Source organism: Clytia hemisphaerica, unplaced genomic scaffold, assembly GCF_902728285.1.
Source record: "Clytia hemisphaerica strain Z4C2 unplaced genomic scaffold, Clytia hemisphaerica genome assembly, whole genome shotgun sequence".
Taxonomy (NCBI): Eukaryota; Metazoa; Cnidaria; class Hydrozoa; order Leptothecata; family Clytiidae; genus Clytia; species Clytia hemisphaerica.
Window position 1 is genome coordinate 220,869 of NW_027103761.1, and position 23,478 is coordinate 244,346.

The 23,478-nt window shown below is 35.2% G+C and overlaps 1 protein-coding gene across 3 annotated transcripts; it reads left to right on the top strand.

Moving 5' to 3' along the window:
• Positions 1 to 1,094: 1,094 nt before the first annotated feature.
• LOC136805624 (BICD family-like cargo adapter 1) lies at positions 1,095 to 23,478 on the top strand. 3 transcript variants are annotated; one of them, XM_067062198.1, is made up of 13 exons: positions 1,095 to 1,661; positions 7,636 to 7,796; positions 10,067 to 10,282; positions 13,237 to 13,443; positions 13,844 to 13,990; positions 14,439 to 14,525; positions 17,104 to 17,289; positions 18,395 to 18,607; positions 19,946 to 20,029; positions 20,775 to 20,900; positions 21,472 to 21,593; positions 22,148 to 22,268; positions 22,813 to 23,478. In XM_067062198.1, exons 1-13 carry the CDS (start codon positions 1,577 to 1,579, stop codon positions 23,050 to 23,052), a joined length of 1,995 nt encoding a protein of 664 aa, XP_066918299.1. In that variant the 5' UTR covers positions 1,095 to 1,576; the 3' UTR covers positions 23,053 to 23,478. The 3 variants fall into 3 exon arrangements, with proteins under 3 accessions (XP_066918299.1, XP_066918298.1, XP_066918300.1); XM_067062197.1 differs by lacking the exon at positions 1,095 to 1,661 and adding an exon at positions 6,273 to 6,735; XM_067062199.1 differs by lacking the exons at positions 1,095 to 1,661; positions 7,636 to 7,796 and adding an exon at positions 8,560 to 8,613.

Here is a 23,478-nt window from a genome sequence, read left to right on the forward strand (position 1 = left end):
ATAAAAATCTTTTCTAACGATACCCATTTATCCATTTATCAAGTCTTGTTTGTAGAAACTAAAGTTTGTAGATTGAAGGCGTTTGAAGTTAGGATCTAGTCCATCGAGCTTCAGGAGATGTAAATATAACAAACGTCAAAAACTTCTTATCTTCAAAACTACTTGGTGAACTTATTATGCAGAGGCCTTTATTAATCATGCTGAAGAAAGAATATCCTTTGAAACAAAATTCAACCCAGACGACAAAGTTATGAAATTATTTTTGTCTAATCAGTCTCATTTAACGTGAATTCATTGAGCTTTGAAATTTGTAGATTTAAGATTCCCCATATAGTTTTTTTATGGGGAATGCCTTTTTTAAGCTATTTGAGATTGCTCAGAGCAAAACTTTTCCCTAAAAAAAGTCAATAGTGTTTTATCTGTCCCTCCGAACCTAAACTCGAGGGATATCACTAAAAAAATCTCGAACACCTTAAAAATAAATCAAAAATGAATCAAAAATAAATCATAAATTAAAAATAAATCAAAAGCTCGAACAGAATTTTTCGAGTGATTTACCCCTCGCCTAAACTCGTGGCTTATGCCTCTGTTAGCTTCTATTATTGTAACTTCAAATCGTCCGTTTTGAGAGGTCAAAGAACATTTTAAGTGGTCTTTATTAGGAGGGGGAGTACCAAAAATATATTGACTGGTTAAGGGGGGAGCTTCAAATTTTCTTGAGGATAACAAGGAGGGGTGTGAATTTCTTTGGGAATTTTTGAAAATATCCTCCACCCCACCCTAGTAGATACTTTCTGACCACTCCCTTAAGCTTATAAAAAAGTTATATGTCAAATGATGAATAATTATAATGACAAAGAAATAGGCCTTTACGAGGAAGTTTGAAAGTTTTTTACCTCCGTTAAGTATACTACAGAAAGGCGGAAAACACATTTTTTTGGGTGTTATTGACATAATTTTGTTTTAGACAATATCAAAACAGAAATAACTGGAGTAGGATAATAGAGTAAAGTTTCTATTTATTTGTTTACATCATCAAATTACATCTCTGATAGTATGAGAGAGATGAGGGATGCAAGAATTTTTGAGTTGAAACTGTCAGTAATTTTAATGTTGTGACAAGCTGCTTCAAGATTTTGTTTCCCTTGAGAAGAAAGTATAGTATAAATATGGCAATGTATGATCGACTTAAAATCAGTTCGATACTGCTGGTTGATCATAAGGTCTTCACTTTTCAAAATTATTTTGAAATATTTTTTATTCGATAAACATTGGTATATATTGAGCTGTGTCATTGTAAAGTGTGACTGATTTGGATTGTATACTTCATGACTCCATCATTGTCTTTCATATTGTGAATATTGAGTTTAATAGACTTTGCGGATTTTGGATTATATTTGGATTTATTTTCTTGGATAGTTGTTTTTTTATGGTTGGTGATAGTATTGTTTGTACCTTCTTCACATCAACAGAAAGTGTATTACGAACAAGATCTTGATTTATCAGACATACCAAACCGGTTTGAATTACATGCGATAATTCATAAGACCATTTATACAATCTACGTTTGGTGAGAATGGTTCGAGTGAGCAGCTATAGAAAAGATTTAATGATTGCTTTGAAAGTTGCTGATGAAAAGATCACAACAAAAACAAACCAATGTAAGTGCCTGCTACCCCAGAGTCTCTAAAAATTACTCGCTGAAAAAAATCTTGGCTGCTGACATCCACTAATTCGTGCTCCTATACTAACTGGGGTTTTGTCAGTAGCGGCCTGGCTTAAATTTCTTGGTGGTGCAAACTATGAAATTGGCGCCCCTGGTATGTTTGTCCTTATTTGCGCCCTCCATCATTAAGTGAAAATATTAAACTATCTTAACTTTTTCTCCTTATCAGTACACAAAATTCCAAACATTAAACATGACTACTCTCTCTTGGAGACAATTGGATTATCTTTGTAACGCGAGATGTTCTAACTTTACTCTCCATTAAAGATCAATAACTGAAAGAGGCCCCAAAAAATTCAGAAGTTGGGAGGAAGGTTTCTTTACATTTTTGGCGCCGCAGGCAAAAAATTTTGATGAAAGAAAGGTCAAACAGCCTAAAAGATCTTCTAAAACGGAGAAAGTTAGTCAGTATAAGACCACAAAAACCACAGCGAAAATTAACAATTTTTGATTATTTTGGCAATCTCTCATTTTGGGGGTAAGCATTCTCTTTAACCCTTGGTGGATACACAACACTTCTCTTACTTCTGATTCAATATTGATAGAAGTTTTGAAAAAATTCAAGAGAAAGGATGTAAAAGGGTAAAATAGAGCGCCGCAGGCGAAAAAAATTAACATTGTACTCATAAAAGGCGCTATAAGCGTGCCGAAGGGCGCCAAATTGCCCAATTAAACATGAACAAAATTTTGGCGCCCCCTTGAAAAGCTCTTTTGGCGCCCCTCTCAGATCTTTCTGGGTGGTGCACTGCCTCGTGCACTGCACACCCTGCACCCCCTACTGCCAGGCCGCCACTGGGTTTTGTAGAGGTCTGCGATTCAGAATAAGTTAGAGCGCTTGTGGCTATAAGATTTCGTGAGAATTTCCCTAATTTCTCAAATATTACGGACATGATTGTAGTAAAAAACCAAAACTTGAGTCGAAGATGATCACGTCAGTGATGTTTCACACCCTATGCAAGTTTTTTTATAAAGTCAGATCGGTGTCAAAATCAAAACGTCGGGCCGTAATGTCAAACTGTCAGATCGTCGGGTCGAACCGTCGGGTCGTAATGTCAAAAGGTCAGGTCGTCGGGTCGAACCGTCGGGTCGTAATATCAAAGGGTCGGGTCGTAATGTCAAAAGGTCAGGTCGTAATATCAAAGGGTCGGGTCGTAATATCAAAGGGTCAGGTCGTGATGTCAAAAGGTCGGGTCGTAATATCGAACGGTCGGATCGAAGCGTCGAGCCAGACCGCCGGGATCCAATGCCGGTTTATCGGGATATTTAACATCGTTCTGTAAAATATTTTTTAAAGGGATAATCCAATACTACGCAAATCAAAATATTATGGTCACGTGTCTGGAATTTGATTGGTCGAGCGCGATAAAAGGTTACAATTTGATTGGTCGAACGGGATTTTCACTTTCGTTTTCGTAATCTAAACAAACCGAAATATACTTTGCGACATAAAAAAGTTCGAAGTTGGGAGGGGAATGAAAAATCTTTCGTGTAATTTCTTCTGTCTTGTATCATACTTATATGAAGGAAATTTTCTGTTTTGCTATGCCAAAATTGATTCACAAATGTAAATACTACACAAGAGTTTTTCTATACACAAAGAGATTGTGAGATGAGAAGATATAAACAGTTCTTTTTTGTTTTCCTGTGTTCTTTGTGTTTCATCAAGAGCAGATGAACAAAATAACAAATAGTAAATAAAGGATAAAACATTTTTTGAAAAAAATAACATCACATTTCAAAATTCCTGTATATACATTTGGATTTTGAAAACTATATAAAGTATTTACAAATACTTTATGGCTTCACTTTTAACAAGAGTGATGCAAAAGTATTAGAATAATAATATGACCTCCTTTTTGAAGTTGCCTTCCAAAATATTTCTTTCCATTCAAAAAAAAATTCTCAATTAAAGCACCCTTAGAATTTTTCACACAGTAGCACTTCATAGGGAAAGAAGTTGCCTAGTAAATAAAATTTTATCAAAACTGTTGGTGAAAAAATACTTCCTTTTTTTAGTAGAAAATGTTTTTAATATCTTAAAATGTTATCATTGAGTATATGTATTTATCTTCACTTCATACAACATCAGTCACAATATTCCACATTCACTCAAGTTAACAACGTAAATAAAATGTAAACAGTTCTTCTTACAGCAGCATATCCATACCACTGTAAAAAATGCAGCTATGTCCATCCATCACGAAACAAACCGGTACATGAAAAATATGTTCAACTGTTCCCAAATCATAACATGTACGAGGACTTTCAAAAAGGGTGCAGAGATATGTAGCTTCAGAGTCAAACCATGCCAGAAGCACAAGAAGACAAAGTCCCTTAATCGATGATTTGATCTTAATTTTCAATGATAGTCACAGGATTTTAAATTTAATCAAATCAATGTGTCCTACTGCTACTTCCTCAACATTATTATTTCATAAAATTCCAAATCAGTACAATATGATGCTCAGAACCAGAGTTTTTCGTTCATCGTAGAGTTACTTTTCACTTCATTTTATTTGGTTCGTGCAAAATCTCACGATACACTGCTTTTATCGAGAAAATAATATCCGTGTTCCATGATTCTATCGAAGTAATCTGAAGTTATGTAGACTACAGTCTCCAGAGTTGATTTTTCAAGTCTTTGGATGAACAAAAATGTCCCATATTTTGAAGTACGAACCACGAAAATCTTCTTTGAAAAAGGCTTTCATGTCTTGATGAGTTTCATTCACTTCTCAGATCCATATATGCACACTTTCGAGAGATGAACAAGTCTTTCTTGTCTCTTGTTGATGAGTTTCATTTCACTTCTCAGATCCATAAGCACACTTTCGAGAGAAAATAGAAGTCTCTTTCTCCTCTTGAGTGTTCAAAATTGACTACATTGTTATTTAACTGAAAGAAGCAAGAGAAGAGATAGTTCTGTATAAATTGGTTAGAAAAAGAATTCAGCCTTGTTGGAAATATCTTCTTGTATCTTATTCAGCATCATAGAAAAATAAACATTGAAACTTTGCGCAAAGATAGTTGAATAAGAACACTTCATGATTTTGATAATATAAACATGTTATAGACACCTGAAAGTATATTTAATCAGTGGTAAAAATATAAACATTTCACTGATCAAATTATTTCGCTTCCATTTTGCTTCCACTTTTGGGAAGATGATAAAAATTGACCGTCAGTCGAACATGGTTTTTTTTCCTAGCTACGATTTTGTGTTTCCGGGGGTTTTGTTGTTTCGAATTGATTAACTAACAGTTAGGTAGGGTCAGGGTTGCTAGTAACGGCTTGTCACTGTGCCGGGTGCATACTCGGCGCCTTGGGCCCCGCAGGGTTGCTAGTAACGGCTCGAATTTCAGTCAGGTTAAAAAAGGGGCAATTTTACCCATATTATAATAACATTACCCCCGTCTTTTTAGTCATTCTATAAGTATTTACAAATTGTGTGTTTTGCTGTGCGAGTGTGGCTCAACGGATAGCGCGCTGGGTTTCTGATCAGAGACTCTTTCATTTGGTGGGTTCGAATCCCGGTCGGGTCGATATTTGGAGAAAGTTTGATATATCAAATTCATAGAAAAGTTAGTAGAAATCAGAAAACAAGTCTCAGAAAGTCAGAAAATAGAAAAGGAGATAGAGAGATAGGAAGTAGAAAAACAGAAGAGTGATGTTCGATTGACGGTCAATTTCTATCACCTTCCCCACTTTTGTTCTTAGTATTATAGTATTTAGTTTATAGTATTCTGCGGAACGAGATTTTAACTAATCTGATAAGCCCGATAAACCCGATAATCCGGCATTGTATCCCGGCAGTTTAACCCGGCAGTCTGGCTCGAGGCTACGACCCGACCTTTTGATATTACGACCTGACCCTTTGATATTACGACCTGACCTTTTGACATTACGACCCGACGGTTCGACCCGACGATCTGACAGTTTGACATTACGGCCTGATGGTTCGGCCCGACGATCTGACGGTTTGATATTACGGCCTGACGGTTCGGCCCGACGATCTGACGGTTTGATATTACGACCCGACGGTTCGACCCGACGATCTGACAGTTTGACATTACGGCCTGATGGTTCGGCCCGACGATCTGACGGTTTGATATTACGACCCGACGTTTTGATTTTGACACCGATCTGACTTTATATTTTTTCCTGCGAAGGGAGACGCGTGTGAAATTCCACAGAGAGCAGAAAACGAAATCGAAACCACACTCGGTAAAAAGCACATGTCTTTGTTTTGATTTTTTATGATATCGTCAGCAATTATATAGCGATTCCATTGGTTAAATCTAGAAACCGCTTGAAACCGTGGTTACATTACTTATAAGTTTTCTTTCAATATATTACGGTGAGTAAATGTGACCACGACAAAAATAGAACAAGGTCGTGTAGCAACTTCGAGGAGATAAACAAAATTTTGTAGTGAATGGCTGCTGTTTCTTATGATATGAATAGCTGAATACTTTGAAAGAGAATAGCTAAATTAATAATGTGTCATTTAGCATTGCATAAAACATTTATAATTGCCTTGCTCTCTGTCTTTTCTTGTAATGGCGGAAGGCAGTAATGAGTTTACAAAGCTAGTCAAGAATTTCCTTTTCTTGATGATAGAAACATTAGAAAAAATTAATTTGTGATACTTTTTCTCAACTTTGTTGAACGAAACGAGAGAAGAATTTTGATTGAACAGTTGTTTCAAAGTGAGAGATTTATATTTGTAAATGGAATTTGGAATAAATGAAAAGCTGTTAAAGTATTATAAAATAATTTGATCACTGTGCGAAATAACAAGATAGATCAGACTTGTAGGAGAAACAGAGTTTTCTTGTTGTAAAAAATAACAATGATTACAGATGAAGCTGAGCATGAAACAGTACTTGGGTTTAACATTGATTTGAACTCTGATCTGGGTTTTCAAGAAGACGATGAAGAAAATTTTATATCCCAAGACGAACAAATGCCCTACCAAGACAATGATGGGAATCTGGTGGCATCAGGAGGTTGAAACACTTTCATCTTGATCAACATTAAATCTTGATTTGTTTTTTTGAGAAATGCATTGAATTCATATTGCGCAGTGATTTATAATTGTTGATTTCAATGCAGCTAGATCAGATTTTTGATTTTGATGTTTTTTATTTGATAATAGTCAAACTTGCCAATTTGGAGAAAGAGGGGCAAGGAACGAAAGCAATTTCCCTGTCCTGTTTGTACTTCACAATTTGTTTTTCACAATGCAAGGCTAAGTGCTTTAAATTGATTGGTGAACAAAAATCACGAGGACTTAATCTAGTGTTTTCAAATAAAACTAAGAACTTTAACTGTTTAAGCAAATTGGTTTTTAAAGAGAGGATTTTATAAGCCTAACCACAACCCACAGTATGGCCAAAACTTTTTCGGACCACTTGACAAATTTGAATTCAAAAACATGACATGACCAGAACTGGCCCACACATATTTGGGTTTGTTTTGACCAGGATTTTTTAGGTGAAAATCCAAAATTTTGTGACCTGAATTACTGTTTCAAAACATCAGATGTTCGCCTATTTGGGCCTGAACATGACCAGAAAATGTCTGGGTATATTTAGGCCATACTGGGTTTTTATGTACCCTTCTAAGTTTTGTTTCAGTGCCCCCCTCCCAGCGGCGGATTTTTTTTGGGCTCACCAAAAAGGAATCATAAATGGCAAATAGAGAAATGGCGAAAGGTTTTTGTGCTCCCTTTTTTCACATCATTTTTGCACAATTTACCTAGTAAAGGGGCGCGAAATTGTCAATTTTCCTATTTTGCCTCCCCAGTGTTTGCCAAGCCACCATGCTACTGATTGAAAGGGCTTTTTTAGTATAAGTATAGTTTTAACAACTGATACTCAACCTTGAATCTTTTCCAACTTTTATAGATTATTGTGGAGAAACTGATAGTAGTGTCTACCAAGAATTGGCTGAGAAGGATCATTATTTAATGCTTGCTGCAGAAGCTGGAAAGGTGCTCCTGGAAAAAAATCAAGAGCTCTCAGATCAATATTCAAGATTACAAGAAGAATATCTTCATAAAATTGAAGTAAGTAAAACAATAATATTTGATGGGTCAGCAGTGTTTATACAAAACACTAGAAAGTAAAATTTTTTTTGCAATGGGATTGAGTTTATTTTGATATTTAATTTTATACATATCTGATGGTTTTTACTCAAGAAATAAGGAAGGAAGCTATTTTACTAAAAGTTAAGATTAGCTGGCAGTAGAGACTAATTTATTTATTCAGAAAAATTATTGTTTAGAAACATCACAGTTTGATTACTATACTGCTATCATTTAAACATTATTGACTATTGCTCCAACTTTTGCATACCTGTCATAAATTTTTACTAGATTTCAAAATTTTGCTGGCAGATGTTTTGATTTGTTTACATTTTAAGTGCTTCCACTCTTGCTAGGTGTTCTGAATAGACTCTGCTCTTAGAGTTCTCGTTTAAACAATGTATTGGAAACCTTCCATACGTTAAAATGACAACATCTCATATTAGAGCCTTTTAAAAACAGTTTAAACCACCTGTTTAAAACCTATGAATATTTTATTTTACGGCATTATAATGACATCATTTTAACAGTGTAATTAGCATTGTCGTAAAATCCTCTTCAATTTCCTTGTTTTGATCCAATTTTTATAACATGAATAACAGTAAAGACAAACGAATTAAAAAGAATATACATTTTTACAATAATGATACAATGCCAAATCAGATTTGAAAAAATAAATTAGTAGTTTCGTTTGTTGAGTAGTCTCTTTTGTTACATTCTGAAAGATTCAAAGAGAAAAAGTGATGAAGAATCAAATTTATTCATAACTTGACTAATGGGTGTCAACTCATACATATTGGTAAGTAATTCTTGTGAAAATCTTATTATAGCTGTCTTTTTTAGATTATGTTTATAAGCTTTTGGTTTTATGTCATAATGATTTTTCAATGTTACTATATATAACAGTAATTCTTGAGTAAGTGATGATGTCAAGACTTAAATTTGAGATTTAGAATTAAGATTTTTCACCTTGTAACAATGAAAATTTTGCAGAATTTCTTTGAGGTAACGACTTGTGTTACGTTATGAGGGTAGGGTTTGATTTGTATTACAAATTAGCGAACTATAATTTTGTTTACAAATTCTCGTGTAGGGTTTCATATCCCACACTGTTGTGTTAATTAATGAATTATGTAATCAGGTCATTTGATCGGCCCATTAGTGTTATTAACATGATAATTACAAGTTTTCCTAAGACAATCATGTTTTCAACAAGTATATTATGTTAAGGTATTTTATACAGCCCCTTGAATTAACAGGGTTGTCTTAATTGCCTTTTCCAAAAAAAGTTATCAGATTGAGATATTACAGATTCTAAAGTCCTTAAAATGTGAAACAATAAATTAAATAAATTCTACTATTTCAATAATTGTACTGTAATGATATTTGGCTTACAATTATTAAGTTTAAAGTTAGTTCAGTGCCAAAACAAAGATAAAAACATTTTTGTCATTATTGATCTGACCTTACCATTTTTAATTTGTATTACTATAAAAAGACAATTACCGTGTGCGTGAAAACTTCGAACACTATACAAACAGGCTTTGTAGTCATATTTTTATATATTCTAATTTCCATGACAATTAATTCACTGTGTAAGAGACGAGTATGGAAAGATAATAATTATTGAGTCTTTTTGATATATTTTATTTATTATCCAGTTGTTACACATTTTGACTCATTATTAGTAATATTGAAGATTTGCATACTTTGTGATTTCTTTAAGGAAGTCATTTATAGTTATGATAGTTCTATATTATTTCTTGTTAGTATGATCATTGAAAATTCATTTTTGGATTTCATTTTCATTTTCAAAAGGTAATGCGTAATAGCGTAAGTAAGGAGGATTTGCTGGAAAATAAATTTAATTTTAAGGAACTGAGGGAGTTAATTTCGAGTTATGGAAACAGGTTCATAAAGAACTTTTAAAGGTTTTGTTTTTAAATAAGAGTGATATCGTTTGTTTACTTATCAATTTTAATTCACAGGCTTTTTAACATTGGATTGACACAGATGTGGAGCAAGATTGGTCAGAAAGAGGAGAGAAAAACATTTTTTTTGCTTATATCAGCATAATAGCAATAGCAAGACGCTGTCCTGATATGAAATATGTGTCTGTTATGAAACGGAAACACTTTTATGTAAACATAAAACCTTTAACTACAGAGATCATCAAGCTTGTTCGAATTAAGGAGACATTTAAGTTGCAGAGGTTCGAGAATTCACTGTATCACGTTTTATTTATTTGACAGGCCTTAGAACAAGAACGTCACCATCTCAAACGTGAGCTACACGAGCGTGACTATAATTACGAATCACGAATGCAAGACTTACACCACGAATTGGGTCATCTCCGAGGTCAATTATCAAACGTTCAAAAAGCCTCTAAAACACACGAACAGTCAAGCAAGTCTCATTTGCAAGATTTGAATTATCAAAACAATTCTTTGGTACAAGAATTAGACGAGGTAAAAGTTATTTTTTATCGGGATTCCTTATTTTTTGGTTTCGCCAAGAGATTTTTTTCCAGCTATTCTCAACAATTTTAAAAGTGTCTGCATTTTATATTTGTCAACTTTAATTGGAAATGGCTAATCAATGGACGATTGGACTTTGCACATCTTTGTGATCATGCATACGGTATCTCTACTCTGTTTATCCAGTCCAATACTAACGTGACGTGAGGTAATATAAGTGTAATAAAGGCCTTAGAATGTTTTCAAGGTGACTGCCGTTTGAAACTACTCTCATGTGTAAACGTCAACCATAGATAGGTCATTTCACAGTCGCAAAGTGGTATAATCAAGACCACTGCGATTTTTGCGTCTAGCCAACGGGAAGCCGTTCTCCAGGCGCAAGCATTCCTGATTACCCATGATTCATTTCGACTGTGAAATGGCCTATGATTTCTACTTTGTATATCCAGTCCAATACTACCGTTGACTGACGTAATATAAGTGATGTAAAGATTTTCAATTCCCTGACCAAGATTGTAAAGAAAATACGACTAGTTTCCGTTTGTCACGTTCAACACATGTGGTCCAATCAAATTTTGTGGTTAGTCTACATCCGACGATTTGCGTAGACTAGTTTTCTTGGACTGTCCTTTTTATTGATCCTACGTAATGAGTTTAATTATCCTTAATTATCTACATTTGATCTTGTACACCTTCCTCCTATATTGTACCAATACAATATACCACATTATCTTTTGTGCTGCCAAGGTTTGCCAGAGGTTAAAACCTTTACAGCTTTGCCAGGCTGCATATCTGCGCTCAACTCCCATTAACTTTTTAACCCTGATCTTTAACTCGAGTCTTTCACTTAAACCTGCTGAAACCAAACTCATATTATATTTGTAGTTTCAAAAATGCTTGAGTGACCCTGTGGGAGATGTTCTGTTCTCAATGAGAACGAAAGATTTTGGCCTTTTTGTAATGTATGCAATTTAGAATTTTGCATTCTTTTTAATACTTGCTGACCTTGGTACTGGACTTCCAAATTTTGTGATCTGAGATCTTTATTGCACCCCTGTGTCACAGACCCGCTGGGATCCCAGCCCCACTGGAAGATGAGAGATGCCTTGGAGTTTTTAACTGATTGGTTATTTTTAAACAATAGGGATGACGTGTTCTTTAGAAAAAGTAATAAAATCGTTTGTATCAACATTTAACGACCAACAGAGTCATCAAAGAACTTGTAAAAACTCCAGCTTGACCCGAAGATAAAGCAAAAATTTCGTCCCCGGTGGGAAAATACCCTTGAATTTCAGCCCCACTGGGAAATTGACTTTGATTTCATCCCACTCGAAATTCCATGTTTCAAAATTGTACTCCAAAATCATTCCCACTGCGTTTTTTAACCTTGGAACAATAGAATTTCTATCCCCATTAGGATTTCAATAGGAATCTTTATCCCCACTGAGAAAAAAAGTTCCACTGGGGCTGTGAGACAGGGGTGTTTTATTGTGGCTTGCGTTTTCTGGGTAAGAAGTCCATTGCATTCAAATATAAATCTAATATAACATTTTCGTGAATGGAGTTTTTTTTGTTCTCTTATCTTCACTTTTCAATGCCTTTCTGAATAATTCATATTACCTCACTATTCATTTGAAATGCAAAGTTTATCCTTTTTCATAATATCAATTCTGTGGAAATACTATAATGAGGGAAAGGGGAAAGTTTTCTAGCTTGCAGGTGTATTGAAATTGGAGCAAGAAAAAAGAAGGAGAACAGAATTTCGAAAATGTAATGTGAGGAATATTTTCATTTTTTCATATCTTTGGGTCCCTTTTTTCTTTTTCCATCTTAATATTATTCTGTTGTACTGTCTTTTGTTTCGACTTTCTTTATCTACTACCTTTACTATAAGCATAAAAACCACTGTTATGATTCTTTCAGCTCGTTTAAACAATGTCTCGGATTTGGCCCCAAAGCCGTCTGGCCAGAACTAGCTAACACTTTTGAGCCTCTAAAAGCCAATAAGGTGTTTTCTTTATTTAGTGGTGGAAAAGGGATAGTTCGATTTTACTACTGTAGTTATGTTTTTTCATTTTATCTTTTCTTTTCTTCTCTTTCTCTCTAATTTCTTGTCTTATTTACTGCTTTTGGTCGAGGTTTTGTGTTTTACATCTAGTTTTCCCTTGATTTCATGTTTTAGCTTCAAAAAAAGGGAAAGGGAAAGGGGAGTGTTGGTTCCAACCAATGATAATGATAAGAGATGAGAAGCTTTACTTTTATGAATTTGGGAATTGGTTCTAACTTTAGGAAAAAAGTCTTTTTCACCTCATGTTAAAATTATTCGTCAATGACAAAATCGCATCGAAGAATATCTAACTTTAACGTCTTCAAAATCGAAGAGTTTCATGCTATAGACAGTGGATTCCTACATAATTTTGACTTTGACTCTGTCCATCGACAGAGAAAGGAGGTAAATTATGGATCGAATGGAGTTCACTAGGAGTCGTATACCAGGTGATGACCTTTTTTACGTGACCGAAAGAGAAACGAATTGATATAGTTTGGTTTTGGGAGAGAATGGCTGCACTGACATCATTATATTCTGTTTTTGTATCTTTATTTGCTTTTCCTTCTTTTTTTGTGTGTATACCTTTACTGCCCATCTGTATGTATGTCTGTCTGTCTGTCTTTCTTTTTTTTTAGATATCTAACTTATCGATTACAATTGATTGCACCAGCAGTTTTCTAGTTTTCCTTCTGGCGTTTTTTCAATGTCCGTCTAACATTCACGACGTTCAAAACGTGTGTTGGTCGTGAGAGTAATATAGTATGCCAGTTGGGCAACCATTGTTGTTAGTTTACTTTGATTAAAATCTCTGGGGCTGCCATCTCCGGTCATCTCTCCCAAAGCCACCCTTTTGTTTCTCACGCCCTTATGCCTCGATTATTATTCATCATTTCAGGTTAAAGCCTATAACGCGGAACTGGCTAATCAAGTCCAAACGCTAAGCAAACGAATCGACGGTAGACTCTCCAATGGTGCGTCCGCATCGAATACTAAACGGAATTCCGGTATCTTTCCGGACTACGACATGCAAGATGGTAGACTAAGCCACGAAACTGAAGAGGATAGAATGGATTATGAAGAAATGAAACGTCTACGAGAGAAGGTATCTAAATATTGATATACAACAATAGTTGAATTATATTAAGAATTTTGTGTATTTTAAACGTTTTTCAAAATTTTGAGTTCAGGGTGAGAATCGCCATTTTAGTATACTTCAAATTTATAGTACTGGTATTTGAACCTTAAGAATGCATCTTTTCGACCGTAGTCTCGCGGTCAGTCGCGTGCCACTTTATTATTCAATTATCCCTCTAAACTTGATTCAAATTTTTTATACCTTTTTCTATTGTCTATAGGTGCTATGGTTGGGATATAGGTGGAATGGTTTTAAGGTGGTAAAACGGACAAAAAATGCCCGCGTGGCAATTGGCGGCTACGGTCGAAAAGTTGTATAGACTTTGCTAAAGATCAACCTAATTATCATCATTTTATTTATTTCATAGGTTCAAAGGCTAGCGGAAGAGAAACGTTTATTAGAAAGCTCTCTAACAGAAGTTGTCCAAGAGAAAACGGTGGTCCATGCTGAACATCAAAGTACTGTCAATAAAATGTCTGTTCTCGAAAATGAAGTTCTGACGCTGAAACAACAGGCTAGTACAGCTATCTTCTTTTTAATAATTTGAGAGCTGGGGAGAAGTGTCGCTGTCTTAATGGTGTAACGTGATTGCCTCCATGGTGTAGCGTAATTGAAACAAGGTGTTAGACTCCTTAAACCCCAGACGGCTCCACCGACAGCAACCAATTGAACAAATGCCTTTACGCTTTAGAATGGTTTTCGTACAGCGTGCAAAATATTTTCGCAAAACTCAGTTCTCCTTTTAACTTTCGAGTAAAACATACAGTTGACGCCCTCTAATTCGACGTTCTACTATTCGATAGGCTTCCTTATTCAATGAAATTTAAAGTTCCCGTCAACAAGAAACAAGAAAAAACGACGCTCCCTTATTCGATAAACTCTCTTATTCGATGAATATCCAATTTCCCTTGAAGATCGAATTATAGAGCGTCAACTGTATTTACTTCATTATCCATGTTCAGGTTGGAATTTATCAAGAAGATTTAACAAAAACGAAAAAGAAGAACAATAAACTGAAAGACAAACTTGAAGAAGTCTCTGTATTACAGGTAAGCCTATCCTTTGGATTGAGGTCTGGAAAACTCGAGTTAAAAAACCGAGTTATGAGGTCATAACTCGGGTTTTCATAACTCGGGTTTTTATAACTCGGGTTTTCATAACTCGGGTTTTCATAACTCGGGTTTTCATAACTCGGGTTTTCATAACTCAGGTTTTAATAACTCAGGTCTTTCAGGCCTCCTTTGTACTTTTCCTTAAAAACTCGAAAAGCTAAAAACATCCGCGAAGGTGGAATGTTCTTATAAGAAAAAATGTGTATCTTCCAATATCTGTTAAACCTTTCGTGGGACGCAACCCGCACGTGGATGATCAAAAATTGAAAGGGGCCTTGTTACTAATTGTATCACCATGGTAATTTGGCAGCCATTTGTATTAAAGATTTGACACGGAGGAAATTTTGTAATAACTTCCTTAGAGATACTGTGTGGTGATTAATCTTCAGAAACTCGTAAACAATGAAGAAATTCGTCAATCTATCCTAATTTGAAAGAAGTTATGATAAAAAGTAGTCATATGCTCCTTTAGCTGACGTACTCGTTTTTTTATAAGAACAAACTATCTAAGAACATAAGGCTTCGATGGTCAAAAGGTTAAGAACAAGTTAAGAACATTTTAAGGCTCTGTGGATTTAAAAACATCCGTTTTCTTAGGAAAATGGTGAAAATAAGAATATTCTAAGAACATTTTTAGGCTTGAAACCCAAAAAGTTAAGAACATCCCAAATTTTTGATGTTATTATAAAAAGGCGTATACTTGATAAAAATTTGAAACCGATAAAGTTGTTATCGGGTTCAGAACTCAACAAGTTTTCTTTGCAAATCGAAGTCCTAAAAAACCTTGGAAAAGTTATATTTTCTGACCAGCAGCCTGGTGAATCGACCCGAACCAGGGACGCAGCTGAGATTCTCAAAATGTTGGCCCAAGACTGCGGTTGCCCATAAGAAATTTAGTATGTGTGGCTTTGTAAAACGAAAGCCATATCACTTTTTAATAATTCTTTGATTTTGTCACCTGATAAAACTCATTTTCTCACGTTATTCTATGACAACATTTTCCATTTATAGAGATTAAGTCATAAATCATTTCAGCGCATCTCTATACTTTATGTAGTTCATAAAACTTTCAAATTATCATTTAAGGCTCTGAAAACTTTGACCATGGCGATTTTAAGTGATGTAATCTACATAATTTAACGAGAATCTTTAGGCACTTTGATGGGACCCCTCCTCTAGATTAAAATTGAGCTTTTAGAGGGGATTAAACATGAAGGAATTTACATGACATTAATCAACTGCGTGTTAAATATTAAGCTACCATGTTTGTATTGTTTAATAAACAAAAGGATTTAATTAGCCTGCAATTTTGTTTTGACAAAATCACTGTTGTTAAGCACTAAATGAAATGTTATTAATTTTTTGATGGCATTTTAATTCTCTTTTTTTTCCTCTCTGATGTGTCTGATGTGATGTTATATTATGCTGAGACGGAGAAATGTTTTGAGAAATGTCGACTTTGCTTTTGACTTATGCGTTTTAGATGATATTGCTTCAACCTTTACAAAATTATGTATTTTTAGTTTTTTATGTTAAAGGTTTTGTTTAAAAAAAAGAGTGATATCGTTTGCTTACTCGTCAATTTTAATTCACAAGCTTAAATTTCACAATTGGATTGACACAGATGTGGGGCAAGAAAGAAAGAGGAAAGAGGAAAAAACAACACTTTTTGCTTATATCAGCATAATGTTGTACTGTTTATCATTTCTTAATCATGTCGCTTGTATTTTTTCTCATTCTTTTCTTTGTTGTTTATTTATCGTCAAAGTTGCAAATAATCGAATATCATAATAAATAATAAAGAAAACAAAAACACAAAGCCAAAATGCGAATGCCAACAGATGAGGTATTGTTTGTGATATGTATCTTGTGGAGGTGTGAATACCAGGGTGGTCTGGAAAATGAAAATTCAAGGGGGTTCGGTTTCTCGAGTGTGAAAATGGTCAGTAAAATAAGGTTGAAAATCCAGGGTGTTCAGTAAAACGAGATTGAAAGTCCAGGGTGGCCAGTTAAACTGGGTCAAAAATCCAGAATTCCAAAAAATGAGAAGAAAATTCCAGGGGGTGGCTCACCTTTCCGAAAAAAAACCTCCTCAACAACAAAAAATAATTTTGAAATAGTCTTTTAAAGGTTTTGTCTAGGAATCTACACATTCTTTAAGAACATTCAAAAAAAACTTTAAAGCCTCCAGGTGTTCTTAACTTTTCAAGTTTTAAACCTTAAAATGTTCTGAAATTTTAATATCATCATTTTCTTAGTACACGTTTTCTTATGAGAACACAGCCCAATTTCCTAAGAAATATGGTGTTTTAGAATCAGCCAAGCCTTAAAATGTTCTTAACTTGTTCTTAATATTTTAGCCATCGAAGCCTTATGTTTCTAGATAGCTTGTTCTCATAAAAAATAACTTTTACCTTGCACTGACTCCCTCCTTCTATAATTCCCCAAGAAGTGAGATAAATTATCATTTAAAAGTGAATCCAAAAGTAATACTTAACTTTTCTTTCATCTGCAGGCACACAACCAAACGCCTCCAACCAACACCTCCTTATTCAGTGAGCTAGAGATGTCAATGTCAGAAGCAGATATGAACTTTCATCACCAGAACAACGTTAGCACACCTTTAAAACACCAAATGTCAGATGATGAAGATGTTCCAGATATTTTTGTTACCACGCCTAACAATCGTGATTTAAATAGGGTAAGTTGTGCTTTTCACCCGGGGGGGGGAGGCTACTCGATTTCGAAACGACGATATGTGCCGCGCATAATTTGCTTTTCAAAATCGTACCCTTACAATGCGGTTCAATATGGCTGAAAAGGTACCCTTTCAGTGTATTTTCTCATGATTTACCCAACCCTTATAGTGCACTATATTTCTCAGCTGTAAATCTGCATGAAAAAAGAAGCTTGGGAAATTTTTTGTTTCAAAGAAAAACTGAGAAAATTATTCTTGTCAGCTGTAATTATCAGACAATAGAAACTTTTTCAAACAAACGAGAAGTAAAAACCTTTCTTTTTAACAATTATTTTGAATTCGTTTTCAAATTCGACCCTTGCAGTGCAATCTTACAGAAACACACCCTTACAGTGCATTTTGGGATGCTGAAAAACCCCACCCTTAAGCGCGGCACATGACGTACCGGCCAGATCATACGAGTGCCCCCCTGCTCGGGGCTTTTCAACGGTGTGCAACATGGGCAGATTCTCTTACCGAGCCATGACCGGAGTACGTGCCATGCGCGGTATATTATAATCTTCTACGTTGCTTTAACGTTCATCAAATATTATATGGACATTATGAACATTAGATGGACGTTGTATTGTTGTTTAGTGTGTAAGCTGGGATTTGGAACTAGTGTATAGCATAGCCCTTTAACTTTTAACTACATGTAAAGGAGACTCAGGTCAACCTCTTTGACCTCTTCAGCTTGGCCTTTTTTCTTTGATACTGTGATAGTCTGAATCACAGACCTTTACAAAAACCACAGGTAATCTATAAGGAGGACGAATCCGTTAGTGAATGCTAGCAGCCTTAAACGTTGACGAATTTTATAATACGAATAAGAGTATCAGATCTTAGCAAACAAACTTTTAGCCTAAAAACCTAGTCCAGGTCTAGAGTCGATGACTGTTATTCCTGTTTCCCTGATTTCGCTGGTTAAGAATCCTGTCAGTTTCAAATAAAACAGATTTTTAATTAACCATGATCAACCCAAGTTGAAATTAGTTAACTTTTGGTGTCTCCTAAATACGTCTTAGTTTTTTTAGTTTTCTCACTCATTTTTACTTCTATTACTCAACAGATCTCATCAGAGCTACGTGAAGTTTACCTAAAGCTGATCTCATTGAAGCATAAACTAAAAGATGAGGATGATTCCGCGCGGACGGATAGTGGCGATGATTATGACGTCATCACTGCTGACATGGTATCGAGGCTGGTAGATCAAATCATTCATTTGATTCAAGAACGAATTTTGTCACTTGGTATAATTGACCCTCGAACTGAAAGTCCAAGGGTAAGTTCATTGATGTAAAATTCTATTCCTTAGAGTTCAGACTTAAGCAATAAACTACAATTATGGTATTCCAAGACTTATATGAGCAAATTTGAGCTTTTAAATCCTGAGATCCTAAGGTCCTCCTAAGTCTCAAGTCTCATGTTCAAACTCTATTTCCCAACTGCATAGTTTAACGCGCTTAAAAATCATTTGTGATGTTTAATTTTCATAGGGAAATCCTCTTTGTCTCAAATATTTTCAATTTGTCCATGATTGTGGCTCGCCTACTACACTTGAGTCGTTCATAATCCACGTAATACAGTAATATCGGTGTTATATAGTAATACAATAACCGTAATGGGATAATATCAGTTTTTATACTATAATTTGTCCTTTACATAGTTTGTGCTTATTTCCTACTATGACTGAATTAATTGTCTAGCATGTGAGGACTACTCGACTACCAAAAAATCAATATAATTGCGAGAATAGTAAAAAGAAAATGTTTGAAATTTTCTGGAATTCATTTTTTATCTATGAGTCATAGTCCATGTATGAGCTATTAAATAAATTGACTGAATATGCTTTTTCCGACGGATTTCAAAGAAATTACATATTAATCCTCAGCCTTCCGATTGACACAAATTATCTTCGCTTGAGATAAAAATTTCCTAAATTCTCCACATACTTTGTCAGAGTGTGATCTTTTTCTTCCCATTTGATGACTTTATAATACAAATTTTATTTAAAGCAATTGACACATATATCAGCTCATAGTATTCTAGGAAATCTAAACCGGCCTTAGTATGTTCCTTATAAGTTAATATCTTTCTTTTCCCTTTGAAAACATGATTTACAGCCTCTTAAATTCCAATTTAATATTGTAAAAGTGTTCTAAACTGTCATAAAAAATTGGTTTCGCGAATGTAGCTATTGTTGGGCTATTCCAGAAAAAAAAATGTACTCCTTATGTTGAAGAGGTCTTTAGTGGGAAAGGTGGAATTTTTATCTCAATTTTTTAGGACCCCCTTTTGGACCACACTGGATTTTCGACCTCGTTTTGTTCACGAACACGATTCATGATTTTCAACCTCATTTTACTTACCACCCTGGATTTTCTACCTAATTTTCATTGACCACCCTGGATTTTTACACTCGAAAAACCAGACCCCTTGGATTTTTAATTTTTCAGACCACCCTGGACGACACACCTCCTCAACATAAGGGTACAAACTAACTATTTCTGGAATAGCTGAAATAGCCTACCATAACTTAGGTACTATTTATGACATAGCCCATCAAAAAACTTTCTCACGCCCATAGTTATAATAATTGAAATGTTTTGTTCTTTTCCAGCTTGGTTCGGAGAATGGGGACGAGACATGTTCGTTACCAGACTCCAGACATTCTGATACTGAAGTTGAACTCTTAGAACAACAAGTAAGATAACTTATATCTACCATAGCCCGCCCAGTTTAATCTGGATAATGTTTTTTCACAAGAATCAATTCCAAGATCCTTGTCAAAACTTCGTTTCCTTGTACCAGATAGTCGTAGACTAGTTCCTGATCGCTAGACTAGATCCGGATTTCTCTTTTTATTATTTGTGGGGATTTGAAACTGCTTTTCATAGTATTCATTCAGATTTTAATATTCATATTTACCATCACACAAACGCCAAACTTCGAAAATTATGGCGCGTGAAAAAAAACATTCAATCGTCATTCCAAAAACAGAATAAATCTTAAGGTTTCACTTTTTTTTGCTTGTGAATAAGGTTAAAGATTTATTTCTAGATTCCGGATCCCTAGGCTAGGTCTAGATCTCTTTGTTAAAGCTATTCCTGGTGGGAATATTGAAAATATAACTCATAAGTAAGTAAGTCTGCGACCGCAGTCGGAGGCGACCCGAAGGCTCCTCTTTCGATAGCTATCTACCCGAAGGTAGGGGAGGGCGCCACTCTTTCTCACTGGATTGTTCCACTTACCCTTGACCTTTCTCTTAATTGCTGAGCATCAAGCAGAGAGGCATCAAGTACCATTTTGGGAATCTTTGGTATGACCCGGCTGGGGTTGAACCCAAACCTTGCGCACCGTAGCCGGATGCTCTACCACTGCATTACGGTTGCTCATACATCATAACTCATACATTCATTCAAATTTTCTTTCTTTTTTCTTTCTTTTAGTTAGTGGAGTTGAACCAACTTTTGAATGAGAAGAATACGGAATGTGAAGACAAGAAAAAAGAATTACATTCTCTTCAAGCCACTGTAGTTGTCCAAGAAGAAAAAGCTGACATCTTGGAAGTTAAGGTACAACCTCGGTATTGAGAATTTTGGTTATTTTGTCGTTTTTAGCAAGTTTAATTTCGGGAGAGAAAGTCATTTCCAACCTAATTTAGAGCGCTTCTAAATCGTTTGTGGTTGTAAGATTTCGTGGGAATTTCCCTTTTTTCTCAAATATTATGACTTTGATTGTAGCTTGTTCAAACTGAGTATCATTTCTGTTTTACACACACCTGTCTCACAGCCCCGGTGAAAGTTTTTCCCTCAGTTTTTTTTTTCACTCTTTTTCTTAGCGTCATACAGTGACATTAGAAGGGGGTTTGTACTTTTACGGTGTGACGGAATTGGCCCTATTTTAGTACGGTATTACGGGACTTTACGAAAAAAGAGACGAGAAAACGGTATTTTAAAGTCAGACATTGACGGTATTTAGCCTTACTTTTTGTCATTATGTCGGTATTTTAATCTCTACAAACCGGTGTGACGGTGTTATTTTTTTTAATTTTCGGGATTCCGGGATTCAGCAAAAATTTTGAACCTCCTACAAACCCCCCTTTAGAAGATTTATCATAACGATATTATTTTATTTGTCCCTTAGGCCAACAAACAAGAGAGAGAAATCGAAGCATTGCGTTCAGAAAGAGATTTGTTGTTATCTGATAAAACGATGGAAGAAAAGTTGAAACAAGTTCTTGAGGAGAGAGATGAAGCTATCAAAAGGTAATGGAAGAGTTAAATCGGATTACTGAAATTCACCTGTTTCATTTCCTATCTCTCATCCTATTTTTCTCTTTGCTGACTAGTGTCTGAAACAGTCTAACTAAGGTTTTGATTTATGATACCTGCAACTCATATTTCGACCAATCAAAATATACCCAAGGGTTCTAGGTTTAGGAGGTGACGGGTATGTCCGAGCCGAAAATCGGAAATGGACCTTTTGACATTTATGAGACCCTTAAGAGACTTTTACCAAAGATTTTCAACAAATCATGACAATGGAGAGGGAAATTCACGATTTTTGTGATCCTTTGAGAGACTAGCCTATGAATATGTATTCCTTTGAGGGACTTTTGACAAAGACATACCTGTCACCTGTTTTGCCTAAGTATATTTTAGGCTGGGTATATTATTTGTGTCTATGAAAAAGTCAAAATCAAATTTTCAGTAATCTTGGAGACAATCGTTCCTTGTAAACCTATCTTCCTCATCATTTAAGGGCTTATGGGTGTATTTTTATTACGAAGACTAAATTTTAATTTCCACTTCACCGATAGAGCGAACGATCTTCAAGCCCACGAAGAACAGCACACAAGTGACATGAAGAAACTGAACAATCAACTTATTTCAGCTGTACAACAAAAATTAGAACTTTCTGAGCAGCTAGAAGAATGGCAGGTATGTGTCATTTTTATTCATCTCTAAAAACTCGGTATAGCAAATACCTCACACAAAAAAGTACTCTGATATCCCGAATAGTAGGTGGTCAGAATAAACAGGGGGGTCCGAAATTTTACTCTAAACCCTGCCCTCCTCCCCCCATCCAAAGAAATTATAGAATACGGTAACTATAAGCTACAATCAAGTTATTTAGAGCAATTCAGCTTGCGATAGCTGAAAATATTTTTAAAAATAAGATGGAATATTATTGAGCGGGGGGGGGGAGGGCGGTTATTTTAGACCATATAGTAATATATTTTTCCTTGTTACTGTGAAAGGAAAAATCGTAAACGCTAGTGTGAGCTATATCTGGAAAAAAGGGGTATGAATAAAGCGTACACTATGTGTTCACGTTTTTTTCTTTTTCTTCACTCGCTGAAAATTTTTGAAAATACACTGAGGTATTAACCTAAAATTTTGACACTTTTTAACAGTTATTTTTTGACTATGATTTAGGGAGAATTTGTTCATGAAATAATCTTTACTTCTTCCGCCTCTACAGTTTGACATGGCTTCACTGATCGATCAACAATTGACGTCACAAATCAAGAACGAACAAAAACGTTCGAGAAAGAGAACAAACAGTGGTAGTCAACAGCAACAGCAACAACAACAACAACAACAACAAAAAGTCAAGTCTTACTTAACCAGATTCTTTTCAAGGAAGAATAGTAATGCAAATAGCAAGGAACCGAGTCGAACCAATACACCGAACCTTCAGTCCCCTGTTCCACCAAAATAAAAGCTTGAGCTGGATGTTATGACGGAGAGTGGCTGCTACCATTTTAAAGAAGTTTGGTTCTTCTTCTTGGTGACTGATCACGCGTGAGAGAACAATCGCTCGCTTGTCGATAAAACTGTATCGACGGATAATGCTTCGAGCAAAATAGATGGTATGTTGGTTGGAATATCCATTCGTTGAGGATTCCGTTCTACAGGCGGATTAAGGCTTTTCTCTCAACCTATACAGAACCGAAAGAATATGGTATTTTTGACAAATAAAAACGCTTTTCTCACGATGAAAACTGACGTAGCAAAGACGACCAGGATTGATAAATATCACACATCATTGCTCGTTGACATCTTTTTAACGTCTTGTTCACGTTTTTATGACGTCCCCTTGACGTTTGAATATTGTTTCATGCATCAGATAGAAACCATTAAATTT